At 39.6% G+C, this 14135-nt stretch overlaps 1 protein-coding gene across 2 annotated transcripts in view; it reads left to right on the top strand.

Moving 5' to 3' along the window:
• Window positions 1-11851, top strand: part of xpo6 (exportin 6) — a 47458-nt gene extending 35607 nt beyond the window's left edge. For both annotated transcript variants that reach the window (XM_062037069.1, XM_062037070.1), the window contains 10 exons: window positions 207-351; window positions 785-934; window positions 1019-1208; window positions 1278-1433; window positions 1536-1650; window positions 2683-2854; window positions 2991-3152; window positions 7009-7107; window positions 7185-7415; window positions 11274-11851. In XM_062037069.1, the coding sequence (XP_061893053.1) occupies window positions 207-351; window positions 785-934; window positions 1019-1208; window positions 1278-1433; window positions 1536-1650; window positions 2683-2854; window positions 2991-3152; window positions 7009-7107; window positions 7185-7415; window positions 11274-11375 (1522 nt within the window). In that variant the 3' untranslated portion in view covers window positions 11376-11851. The remainder of the gene's footprint in view (window positions 1-206; window positions 352-784; window positions 935-1018; window positions 1209-1277; window positions 1434-1535; window positions 1651-2682; window positions 2855-2990; window positions 3153-7008; window positions 7108-7184; window positions 7416-11273) is intronic.
• Window positions 11852-14135: the final 2284 nt, after the last annotated feature.

The following is a 14135-nucleotide window of genomic DNA, read 5'->3' as shown; positions in this document are numbered from 1 at the left end:
AAGATGAATTATGTGGTTAGTCTCTGTTGGCCTTGCGATGAGGTGGCAAAAATGGATGGATGTGTTTAACATGATTAATGCAATATTTGTTGTGATTAATTGCATGTGTTACTCCAATAACTTTGACAGCCCTACTTTAAATATTAATTAACCACACGGAGGAGTAAATGTAATTTAGTTTTAATTAAGATGCATGTGTGTTGCAGACATGCTCAGGCCCTTGCCGCTTTGCAAGCCTACTCGCATTGGCTCGCACAGTTCTACAGTGAGGTTCACAGTCAAAACCAGAGCCAGTTTGTCAACCTCATCACATCTGCAGTAAATGCCAGTAGCCCCCTCATCACTGCAAAGGTAACTTTACTAAAATCTTTCCTTTTTTACTCGTTTATACAAATGATCCAATTGAGAGAGAAACTGCCTTTGCAAACTTAGCACACCATAGGAGTTATTGAATGGGTTATTAATTCAAACCATGTACAGTAGAGTAGTTTGCTGTCATGTATTTACTTAGCAGTGTTACGCTTTTTTCCTCTTTTTTTTACAGTTAAAATATATTTTTTTAAACTGCTCTTAATAGTATGCATTACAGTTCTGCTGTGCTGCAAACTACATCCACAGCAGTCAACATATTTAATGAATGAGGTTGAAGAAAGAAAACCGGAAGAGTTTATAATTTATTCATAAATAAGTCTTATTATTCATTTAGAGCAGGTTAGAATAGTGGTACTTATCCAAGCCAAATATTTGATTACATTTTGCCTGTCAATGTAAATGTTACGTGCAGGTACCAGAAAAGTTACTGCTGTCTGCGTGTCATTTGATGATCTCCATAACCTCCACGGTGCGACCTGTGTTCTTGGTGACTTTGCCAGCTGTACAAAACGTCTTCAACCTCATTACTGCTGAAAATCAGACTCGCAGGCTCCCCCCAGAGGTGAATGCACGTTGCTTCTAATGCACACAAGTCTGACTCCCTCACTGCAATGTTGTGTTCACTGGTTTTAATGCATGGTTGCAGGCACACTTGCTAGTGTGTCGGGCTTTATCCAACATGCTTCTGCTCCCATGGCCAAATTTACCAGAGAACGAGCAGCAGTGGCAAACCCGCTCCAGCAACCACGCCAACCTGTTGGCGGCCCTCACTCGGCAATATCGTATGTTAAGAGGGACCGTGAACGTGACTCCACGACGACCTGAAATGCATGACTGTAAGTATTGGGTGGGGAGTTTTTTTGGACATGCTTTTGTACTGCCCTAACATTTTTCTGCTTAACCAGTGAAAGCAGTGATACAGCAGACCTTGCCTGTGCTCAGAGATATTGTGGACAGCATCTCTGGGGAATCCACCAAATCCCGTCAGATCTGTTATCAGAGTCTGCAGGAGTCGGTCCAAGTGTCCCTCAGCCTTTTCCCAGTGTTTATTCAGCAGCCAGGTCAGTGTGTCTTCCTTTACTCTTCAAAACATGTTATAAAGAGATGTATGATTTTCATTGTTTCATGATTAACTACATGTTGACCGTCACGTCTCTTATCAGATGTGACGGATGAGATGCTGGCCTTCTTCTTGACGCTGTTGCAGGCGTTGCGAGTCCAGATGGGCGTTGCCTTCACCGGACAGATCATCCACACATTCCTCAGCTTGTTCACTAGGTACAACAGCAACATTCTGTTTTTATTTTTGTTTTTTCGAACACGTCTTGTTTTTAACGATGGGGAAACAGATTAATTATACAGTGAACTGCCATTTATGAACTTGATTGTTTTTTGAACAGGGTTCGTAAATACAAAAGTTTGTATATTGAAACAAATTTCACCATAACAGACAATGTAAACATGAAAAATGGGTTCCCGCCTCTACAAAAGTCCATATTTTAATAAATGCTTCTACACAATATAAAGCGCTATACAGTACTGTGTATCAAACAAACATTACATAGGGGTTATGTATCAACTTTCTATTCAATAACAAAGTCAAAACAACAACAAAATGAACTGTTTTCCCTATATATGCAGCCGACACGCACTGTCATTAGCTCTGTGGTACACTCACAGTTTGAAATCACATCTTAATTTTACCAGCCAGGTCGCTACAATGATTAGGAGTAAGAAAAGAAAATAAGCACTTTACCTTGTTGGTTAAACTTCTTTGTGTGCAGCAGAAGAAAGGGCAAAGCTGCAATATCTACAACTCTGTGTTCCTGATTGTTTCAAACCACACATTGCTTGTCCATTGATTTCTTTGGACTCACACTGAGCCCCAAATACTATGTTGTTTAAAGGCTAAAAACAGTAAAAAGAAAAGAAAAAAAGCACTTAGCAAAGTATCCAACGACAGCACCAGAGATTGATCAATCAACCCACAATGGTTGTGCTGCCCGGCACACAATATATGGATGAAATATTCGTACACAGAGACGAGGCTCGTACAAAAAGGCATATGTTTTTCGGTCTGTGGTTCGTAAATCAAGAAGTTTGTACAATGGAGTAAATAGGTCTCACTGTACTTTCTGATGGACTTTTTCAGTTTTAGATGGCAAACACTCTTTATTTCCCCTCAAAATGACATTTTATATATTAATTATCCCCCTCTGCTTGTTGCTTCCTCAGAAACAATATGACTGTTAGCGAACCCAATTTATCAATGAAAAACACTTATGTCATGTCCGTTTGTTTGTGTTTTAGGGAACAGTTGACGATCAGTATTTTGCAGGAGGGCAGTGCAGGGTGTCGAGTGGTACAAAAGTTCTTAAAAATCCTGCAGGTGGTTGTGCAGGAACCTGGTCAGGCTTTCAAACCGTTCCTTCCCAACATCCTCTCTCTGTGCATGGAGCAGGTCTACCCTGTGGTGGCAGAGGTCAGTTGGCTATTACATCATAGTTTGTATCTGCTGTCAATTATAGATAGGTATTCTACAATTGTGTACAAAATTTCGATTTATGTTGTCATTTGTGACCATTAAATGTTTGTCATCAATCTCTGCTACGTGACAGCGGTCTTCTCCTGATGTCAAAGCAGAGATGTTTGAGTTGCTGTACCAAATACTTCACCAAAACTGGAGGTACTTCTTTAAAACATCCATTTTAACAAGTGTCCAAAGAGGAGCTCCAGAAGATGCTATGGAGAACGAGGCCCAGTTCACGGCTGCCATGCAGGTGTGTGTATGCATTAGTTTTAAGCAACAGAAAATACAGCAAAAATATGCAGTTTATGGACAAAATAGTTTGTCCCACCTCTTAGTGATCTGTTAAGTAATCAAATTAAGCATTAGACTAGCACCCACCCTGTGATAATATTATCTTAGGGTTAAGGGAAGTAACATTTGCTTGTCAGTCGTTAATGGAAGAATGAAAAAATGATTCATTATTTATTGATGATTAAAGATACAAAGAGAAATGGGTACAATAAAATAAAAGAATGCAGTATAACCAACAAAACATCACACTGTCCTTAGTTAGGGATGTAACAATTACCGGTGTTAATTATAAACTGTTGTAAAACTCCTGTCGGTTAGTATTACCGGTTCAAATTACCGTAAAACCGTGATTGTGATACTGCTCATTTCCTGGAAAAGCAAGCTAGCGCGCTAATCGCTAACTAGCTTAAATGCTAACAAAAACACAAGACACATCAAGTCTTTCCCTGTCAAAAAGGAAGAAAATAAATATTTAAACTCTCAAATAAAAATAATGTGGCCCTTAAAGGGAAACTTTTGGGGGGGATTTTGTCTATCATTTACAATCCCTAGGTAAGGACAAGAACACAAGTGTTTTTCTTTTTTATGATTTCTAATTCGTGAAATAGAGCAAGTACGAGGTGGCTTACAATGCAGCTGATAAGAGTACTCTGTTGTGCCCGTAAAGCCCTCTAAAAACATCCATAAACCGCCAACCGTCACCTGAATATTAACCAAGTATTAGCGATATTATTATAAGTGCTAATGCAGACAAACTCCTTTTAGCAGTTTGTGATCACAGAGAGCTAACTATCTTAAACAGCTAGAGTATTGACATACTGAGCTTCTGCTGCTGCATCACCTCTCAGTTGATTAAAGCTAATTCTATATTTTAAATCATGCCTCTCACTTAGTAGAAAGTTGTGGCCATAAACCAAGAAGTTGGGCAACTTGGACATTCAAGTTAGAACCGGAAACGGTAAGAAAGGCACAAAGGACGCTTGTTGATTTTTTTCCCTGCTTGAGGATTACGATTAATTCATCTAAACGGGAAGATATGAACATCCCATCAGTTGGCATCCCAGTGACAACAGACATTGTTTAGTAAGCGATTGTTTTATGTTCCTAACTTCCTAGTTTTTTGGTTTTTTTTAGTACTTAGCAAAACTGCTGCATGATGCTTAGTGATTTACTAAAGGTTTATTTGTTTAGCAGTAAGCTTCTATAAGCTGTAGCTTATCCTCCTTGTAGTCATGCTCAAAAATATAATGTTCTGATCATCATTTCTCCCAAAGTAGTTATCATCTCTTATGAAGTCTGCCATAAATAGTAGTAATTGTTGAAGTAAATAGCCAAAGCTGTAATGTCTGTGAAATGAATATGCCGCCGTATGCATAAAATGACCAAAATATATAAATATTACATGTTATTATGAATCTGTCTGCACTGAATTTGAGTAAGAATGTATAAAAAAAAGAAAAACATGTGTGCTTGTCTCAAATAAGGATAGTGAGTGATAGGCAAAATTCCAAAAAAGTGTAGTACCCCTTTAAGAAGCCAGAACAGTATTTAATGTTTCTTCTGCCAAGGCAAATACATTGTCTGTTTATTTACAGTCGTCCCTTGCCACATCGTGGCTTCACCCCGTCGCAATTTTTTTTTTAATATATAACAAAATTTAAACCATATGCTACACTTTTTGGCGGTTGTAAATTAAGCATTTTCAAGCATAGCAAGGGCTAGATAAACTAGAAATATCAATACTACAGTAGTATTAGTTACTGGAGGAGACTAAATCAATCAGAGCATGCTGTTCAGTATCATGGCCACTGATTGTCTCAGCCTCAAGCAGCATTACTGTATTGGATTCAATAAGTGTAAATATAAATATATGGGTGTTGCTTCATGTCTAAATGGCTTTCATAGTGTTGAAAAACATTTAGCGGTTGTTAGGTTTTTATGCTCTCGCTTTGAAAATAATTGATTCATGATTGATGATTCCCACTACGCAGAAATTCATTGATCACGATCTTGTATGGAACCAATTAAGAGCGATGAACAAGGGACAACTGTATACCTTTTATTCATATTTTGTTTTATAAATTAAACTTGGTTAAATACTTTGGTCCATGTATCAATACTTTTGAGCACATTCAACAATACTACAATAATAATCATTTTGATCACAATAACTGTGATATGAAATTTTCATATCGTTACATCCCCCTACCCTAAACTCTAGCAAGGCATACTTTCACACCAATGACCAGCTGACACACCATAAATGCATGATTGTGTGAGCTTTGGGTAGAAGAACCATAGAGCCTTGACCTTAAGCCCGTCAAACACTTTTGCACTATAACAGAAATGGTGAACCAACCGGCCCGCTCTTGGGAACATCAGTCACTACATTTCCATGCACTAAACTAGTCTGATTTTTCAAATATTTTTTTTCTAATTTCACACCTACATGTGAAGTCCCAGTTGTCATGCTCTAATGCAGACCTGGGCATTCTGCGGCCCTTTGTGCGTCCCTGTCCGGCCCGCGTGAGGCCAGTTATAAATTACAAAATACATTTTAAAAAGTATCTATGTCGAGTGTGCAATACAACGGTGCTGCTTTTGTTTTGAAAATCGTTATTTGTATTACTTCCGTGTGGACGTATGCGTGTGCGTGATTGTGAGTGAATGTGAACAGCTGCAATCACAAATTACAAAATAAAGTTGAAAAAACATCTGTCGTGCGCGCAATACAACTGTGCTGCTTTTATTTTTAAAAGTATTATTTATGGGTGTGTGTCCGTGTGTAACCTGCGAGTGAAGGTGCACATGCAGCGACAAGTGATGCACGGTTTACACCCGAGACGCTAAAAAGAGAAAAGTTGATGACGAATGGCGTGTTTTCAACAAGACATGGACTGCCAAGCAACGTTCCCTCTAAGGTGCGTGCCTGCGCAATTGCGCACTGCTCAAGCGTCCGCTGCGCACAGCAAATATATGCCGCGCACCAAATCAAATCCCATCTGAATTCTAAACAAAATAAACACATTTATTCTGTGTAATTTTGCAATGCAACTTTGAGTGACAGTGACAACAAGCGGCCCTAACGGTGTTCGTCAACACCGTTCAATTGAACACCGTTCAATTATTGTAACGTCTATCGAGATGCTTCGAGGACATGAATTATATCGATCACTTTATTGAGCAAAACTGTTTATATTCGGCCATAACCACACCAAAAACATGAGTAAAACACTTCTATCTCGAAAAACTAGTCATTTTCTGCCGTACAAACCAGGCCAAAACCAACTTGTCATCTGTCACCAACACGCATACCACTAAACCACTGGTGCGTTTATGGCCACACAAAAAGTCGGACAACTCAAAAACCACACAAAGTTACACTATGACTCCTCAGTCATACGTGTGCTTATTTTACTGTCATTTATTATTAATGTTAATTTATATTAGTCATGGAATGCTGTTACACACACTATGCTGAAGTATTACTATTATTATTAATTATTATTATTATTATTATTTATCTTACGGTATATATAAAAAATAATATTGAGCAAAATTTAATTGAAATATTGTCGATGTGGCCCTCCAGTAGTGCTCGGGTTACTCATGCGGCCCCCGGTAAAAATGAATTGCCCACCCCTGCTCTAATGTGACTGTTGGTCATACGCTGTGTGCTTCCTGTACACTAGGGGGAAATTGCGGTCATTGCAGACTGTTTAGCTATGTGGGAATGTAAATAGAAGAAGAGAATGCTACATGCCTTCAAATTACAAGTAAAGTAAACAGCTCTCTGTCCTCATTGCCTTCACCAGGCGTTTGGACAGTCTTTCCTGCAGCCCGACATCCACATCTTCAAGCAGAATCTGTCATACTTGGAGTCCCTCAACAGCAAGCACAAGTTGTATCACAGAGTAAGAAGCAGGAGTGATGGCAGTAATAAGCTCCGACGTGAATGTGTCTTTTAATCCCGCTGATCCCTCTCACTTAGAAGCTTTTTCGGACCTCCATGCTCTTCCACTTCATCAACGTGCTGCTGCAGGTCCTTCTCCACAAAAGTCACGATCTTCTCCAAGAGGAAATTACTCTGGCCATTTACAACATGGCCTCGGTGGACTTCGACACCTTCTACTCTGCCTTCATGCCAGAGTTCCTCAACGGCTGCCAGGGTGTTGACACCAACCAACGAGCTGTCCTTGCACGTAACTTCAAGCTAGAACGGGTAAAAACAAACGCACAGCACATTATACGTAACCGCTTATTGTTGGAAGACTTTCTTTTAAGGGGAACTGCACTTTTTGGGGAATTTTTTTTCATCATCCCCAAACCCTAATGTGAGCCAAATAAGTTTAATAACTGTGCATTCTAAATAGTGAAACACTGCTTGTAAGAGGCAGATAATAATGCAGGTAATGGGGATGTGATCTATTCAGCCTATAAAGCACTCTAAAAACTATCAAAAAACCGGCAACACTGTTTTATATACATGCCCCTAGTATATATGGAATTTAGTATCAGGCACAATTATGATAATGTAATATTTACAATTTTTCTTTCGTGGGCACATTGATTTCAGACTGCTTAACAACGAACGCTACTTCCACCAACAACAACAGCATAGAGAGTACGTTCTTTGTTTTTTACCACTAATCATGGCAGACTTTGTGAGCGCCCTAGAGAGTTATCATGTAGCATTATTGCTAAACATTTCAAATAAGAACATAAAACAATCACTTACAATGTTTGCTCTCACTGGGATGCCGACTGATGGGAGGGTTGTAGCTTTCACCACATGTGCCCTCCTTGGCTAGTAAATTGACAGAGAAAAACCTAAGATTAAAAAAAAAAAGCTTCCTCGCCATGTTGATAGGGTGTGGATTTTCAAAGTTGACCAACTCCTCTGCTTAGTGCCACAACTTTCTACTATCCAGGTGAGACACATGGTTTATAATTTAGCATAAACATTTACTAAATCAAAGGCAAACAGAACCAGCTCAAGGTACTACTTCTTTGTTATTGGCAGTGCTAATAGCTAGGGCTGGGCGATATGGACAGAACTGATATCGCAGTATTTTTAGTCCGAATACTGGTATACGTTATATACCGGTATCTTAAAAACAAAAACATCCAAATTATTGCTTAAAGTTGCCTCATTGTTTCACGGCTAGATAACCAGTGTTAAGAGCACTCAGGTTATTTTTTTTGTAAGTAGTAACGTAATGTGTTCTTTATTCTTTAAAAAATTATAAATTAGCCGTCACTATGTCAAAGCAATTTTTGTTCATTTTGTTTATGAATGTTAGTTTTATATCACGCTTGTGCGCGGGTTAGATGGAGCTTCTACTGGCGCACTGTGGTGAAAGCTGCTGGCTGTTAAGTTTAAAACTACTCTTCAGCCACCCAGCCGCTACACTACAGTGGCTTAGTCCGCACAGGCTATGGGTAGAGGCACTTTTAAACCAAGTTGTAGTTAAATATTTGACACACGAAGCAAACAGCAGAGAGGAGCTGTAGTTAGCTTCTGTGTTAAATCGCTAACAGAGGTGAACAATAAACAGATTAAGTGATAAAGTCGCTACGAGAGGTATAGATTTTAAAGCAAATTGGTGTATAAAGCTGTAGTAGTCACCAATCCCCAAATGCAGTCGCTGTCCAAAGCATTCCATAATTCTAGAGTCGAGAAGTCAGAACCGCGCTCCCATATTAAAAAAAAAATAAAGTCTGTTGCGCGTCACAATGCGTCATCAACATGCAAGGGGCGGTGGTGACCCAAAGAGGATGTGCTTTGCCTGTCAGGCGCAGAGAAGATCAAACGGCCGTAACAAAGGCACATTAAAAAATACCGGTATGGCGGTATTTCTAAAATATATCGGTATTAAATGTAATACCAGTATATCGCACAGCCCTACTAGTAGCTATTAGTTGGCTACTCGCTAGTGGTCGGAGGAGCTGTGTGAGCAAGGCAAAGTATCACGATGCCAGAGAAATAGTTCCTCTGTGTTAGCTTTTATTATAACAATGTCGCTATAACTTGGCTAATATGCAGATCACTGCTTGTAAATTGAGCATTGTTGGCAGTTCCTTTATGTTTAAAGCGTTTTATAGGCGGAATAGAGTGATCCCAATTATCTGCATTGTACTGGCAGTTTTTCAATATTTAGAACGCACATTAAAGGGAAAGTCAGGTTTGTTCTTGTCACATAGGGTTTGTGGATGATAGGCAAAATTCCAAAAAAGTGTAGTCCCTATTTAATTTATTTACAGTATCAGACAAAAGTTTGAACACACCTTCTCACTTATTTACATTAATTGTAAATATGCAGAGATACCACATGTGTTTGGGAAGTGTCTCTTCACATTAAAGGCCTACTGAAACCCACTACTACCGACCACGCAGTCTGATAGTTTATATATCAATGATGAAATCTTAACATTGCAACACATGCCAATACGGCCGGGTTAACTTATAAAGTGCAATTTTAAATTTCCCGCTAAACTTCCGGTTAAAAACGCCTTTGGATGATGACGTATGCGCGTGATGTCACGACGGCAACGGAAGTATTCGTACCCAATGTGTCACTATACAAACTGCTCTGTTTTCATCGAACAATTCCACAGTATTCTGGACATCTGTGTTGGTGAATCTTTTGCAATTTGTTTAATGGACAATGGAGACTGCAAATAAGAAAGTTGTAGGTGCGATCGGTGTATTAGCGGCGGACTATAGCAACACAAGCAGGAGGACTTTCAGCTGGATAGCAGACGCTCTACCGTGAGTACAGCTTTGGCTTCCAAACATTTGATCGCTTGTCCGTACGTACGTGTCGCTATGTGCATGTCACGTACGTAACTTTGGGGAAATATATGTTTCTTGCCGACTCTGATGGCGGCCGGGGTGTCGTCGAAAGCTACAACGCCCGCCGCCGCTCCGTAGCTAAGTTAGCTTCAATGGCTCGTTAGCAACATCATTGTTAAGCTTCGCCAAGCTGGAAATTATTAACCGTGTATTTACATGTTCATGGTTTAATAGTATTGTTGATCTTCTGTCTATCCTTCCAGTCAGGGGTTTATTTATTTTGTTTCTATCTGCATTTGAGCCTGATTCTATCACGTTAGCTCCGTAGCTAAGTTAGCTTCAATGGCTCGTTAGCAACATCCTTGTTAAGCTTCGCCAAGCTGGAAATTATTAACCGTGTATTTACATGTTCATGGTTTAATAGTATTGTTGATCTTCTGTCTATCCTTCCAGTCAGGGTTTTTTAAAATTTTGTTTCTATCTGCATTTGAGCCTGATTCTATCACGTTAGCTCCGTAGCTAAAGTGCGTCAACGATGTATTGTCGTGGAGATAAGTCACTGTGAATGTCCATTTCGCGTTCTCGACTCTCATTTTCAAGAGGATATAGTATCCGAGGTGGTTTAAAATACAAATCCGTGATCCACAATAGAAAAAGGAGAGTGTGTGGAATCCAATGACACCTTGTACCTAAGTTACGGTCAGAGCGAAAAAAGATACACACTGCACTGCTCTCTAGTCCTTCACTCTAACGTTCCTCATCCACGAATCTTTCATCCTCGCTCAAATTAATGGGGTAATCGTCGCTTTCTCGGTCCGAATGTCTCTCGCTCCATTGTAAACAACGGGGAATTGTGAGGAATCCTTCCTCCTGTGACGTCACGCTACTTCCGGTATAGGCAAGGCTTTTTTTTATCAGCGACCAAAAGTTGCGAACTTTATCGTCGTCGTTCTATACTAAATCCTTTCAGCAAAAATATGGCAATATCGCGAAATGATCAAGTATGACACATAATGTATGGATCTGCTATCCCCGTTTAAATAAAACAATTTCATTTCAGTAGGCCTTTAAGGTGGACTTGGCCATATTGTACTAAATAGCCAGTAAAGATGTATACTGTTTTTCTGTCATTACTTCCACCTCTTGTTCTATAGCCTTCACACAAAAATAACCCAGTCGTATTTTACCTCCAAAATGTTGGTCTGAACTGTATGACTTCAAGGTTTCCACTGTTTATAATCAAGTCAACATTGACTCTTAATCCTTTTTATTTTCTTTGCAAAGGACCTTCCTTCATTCACTCAAAGTGTGCAGCGGCTGGTGAACGACCTTCGCTACTACAGACTGTGTAATAGCAGCCTGCCCACTGGCACCATTAAGCTTTAGCTTGACTGAACCACTTCACAGCTCGACCAGGACGTCCAAGGACCACCTGCGCTGACCACTTAACTCGACACTCCAAATTGAAGCTTTGGATCGTGAGTTCAAAGCTTTCGGAAAGTTGAGGATGCTGCTGTCTCTTTGATTTCTACTGTAGACATTTGGCACATTGTTGTTGTTTTTAAACCAGTGCCCACCGTACTTGTCGCCAATTGGCAGGAACTGTACATCTGGTCTGCAGACCCGGACCAGTCTGAGCCAGGCCTTCTTTCCCACGCCTCGGCCACAAAGCCGAGCTGGGACTGAGCACTTTCAACTCATTTTGAGTTTTTGAAAAATGTCTGCTTTTATCCATTTTTTGCCTTCAGGTTTTTTCATCTCCAAAGGAGACAGACTCTCAACTTAAGATCTTTCATATCATTCCATTATGAAAAAGAGAAAACTTGCTTCATTTAATAAAGTGTTTTTTAGTAAAATTTCAATTAGATTGTAATGTGACTTTTTGTAAGGTTATGAGAGTACTAACAAATTAATCACAGTCACTTCAGGTTATTTTAAAAAATTTAAATTTTTTATGTTTGTAGCAATATTTGAGAACCCAACAAGGGCCAAATAATTGTGTATCCTCAATTCTGATGAAGATTATACATTATTTTTGTCACTACAAAAAGTTGCATTTGACCAGTGGGTGACAATGGTGTGCAGTTAAAGGTAGTTAAAAATAGAGATGAATTCAGCGTCAGTGTCCCTGCCTTTTTAATATCAGAATCAGAATAGTTTTATTGCCATTGTTTGAGAACGGGTTCACAAACTAGGAATTTTTCTTGGTGCAATCGTGCAACATAAAACACATATTTGGTCATAAAAAGAGCTGTAACTGAGCTATCAGATCTTGTTATAGACTTAGAAGGAATTCAAGGAGCTACTGTTAGGAGTTATTGTTAATTTGCCTGATGGCCGAGGGGAAAAAACTGTTCAGGTGGCGGGAGGTGTGGGTCTGGATGGAGCGTAGTCTCCTGGGAGAGGGGAGTATAGCCAGTATGCAATATGCCAGTGGAACCCTGCCTTATTCGTGTTCTAGCCTTCATTACAGCCTCTTATGCTATAAATCAGGGATGGGCAAACCACCTTGTGGCCCGTTGGGCCAAATATTCGAACGAAATTAGGCAAGATCTGTTTTGTGAATTACCACAACAAAACTGACACGAGATTTCGACCCTTTGGCAAAAAAAGGGTGATCAACAACACTGCTCCCACTAACATGTGTTAAGCCTGTAATACCGTTTTTGTTTCTCTGAGGTTCTGATATATTGCTGAAAATACATGTATAGCCCATTGACTCTACACTCAACAGATATGATATGCTTTGAAATGCATCATGTGCATCTGTCAAATTTCAAAAGCCAATGTGGTCCCTGAGCCAAAAAGTTTGCCCACCCCGGCTATAAATCATAAAAATAAATGTTTCATCGTAACTTAAATAGAAATCGTTTTGATAGCACTATCTGCAGCAGGAAAAGAATGCAGCAGATATTACTCCAGATTAGAGGGCAAATTAACTTTCTAAGTACAATTGTTTGTTAGTTTGTAAAACTGAATTTAGAAAGCGTTATGATGGCTCTATGTGGAAAGAGTGCAGCAGAAACAGTCGTGGTCAAAAGTTTACATTCACTTGTAAAGAACATAATGTCATTGCTGTCTTGAGTTTCCAATAATTTCTACAAGTCTTTTTTTTTTTTGTGATAGAGTGATTGGATTGCATACTGTACTTGTTGGTCACAAAAAACATTCATGAAGTTTGGTTCTTTTATGACTTTATTATGGGTCTACTGAAAATGTGACCTAATCTGCTGGGTCAAAAATATACATACAGCAATGTTACTATTTGGTTACATGTCCCTTGGAAAGTTTCACTGCGATAAGGTGCTTTTGGTAGCCATCCACAAGCTTCTGGTCGAATTTTTGACCACTCCTCTTGACAAAATTGGTGCAGTTCAGCTAAATGTGTTGGTTTAATAATACCTGGGATTTATATAGCGCTTTTCTAAGTACCCAAAGTCGCTTTACATGTAGAACCCATCATTCATCCACACCTGGAGGTGGTAAGCTACTTTCATAGCCACAGCTGCCCTGGGGTAGACTGACGGAAGTGTGGCTACAATTTGCGCCAACGGCCCCTCCGACCACCACCTATCATTTTCTGACATGGACTTGTTTCTTCAGCATTGTCCACACGTTTAAGTCAGGACTTTGGGAAGGCCATTCTAAAACCTTAATTATAGCCTGATTTAGCCATTCATTTACCACTTTTGACGTGTGTTTGGGATCATTGTCCTGTTGGAACACCCAACTGCGCCCAAGACCCAACCTCCGGCCTGATGATTTTAGGTTGTCCTGAAGAATTTGGAGGTAATCCTCCTTTTTCTTTGTCCCATTTACTCTGTGTAAAGCACCAGTTCCATTGGCAGCAAAACAGGCCCAGAGCATAATACTACCACCACCATGCTTGACGGTGGGATGGTGTTCCTGGGATTAAAGGCCTCAACTTTTCTCCTCCAAACATACTGCTGGGTATTGTGGCCAAACAGCTAAATTTTTGTTTCATCTGACATCATATGGACAAAGATGAGACCTTCTGGAGGAAAGTTCTGTGGTCAGATGAAACAAAAATTGAGCTGTTTGGCCACAACTCAAGACAGCCATGACATTATGTTCTTTGCAAGTGTATGTAAACTTTTGACCACGACTGTATGTGGAACTGAATGT

The sequence above is a fragment of the Entelurus aequoreus genome, linkage group LG25 (assembly GCF_033978785.1).
Source record: "Entelurus aequoreus isolate RoL-2023_Sb linkage group LG25, RoL_Eaeq_v1.1, whole genome shotgun sequence".
Taxonomy (NCBI): Eukaryota; Metazoa; Chordata; class Actinopteri; order Syngnathiformes; family Syngnathidae; genus Entelurus; species Entelurus aequoreus.
The sequence above is the reverse complement of the archived record's forward strand: the minus strand, read 5'-3'. Positions and strand labels throughout refer to the sequence as shown.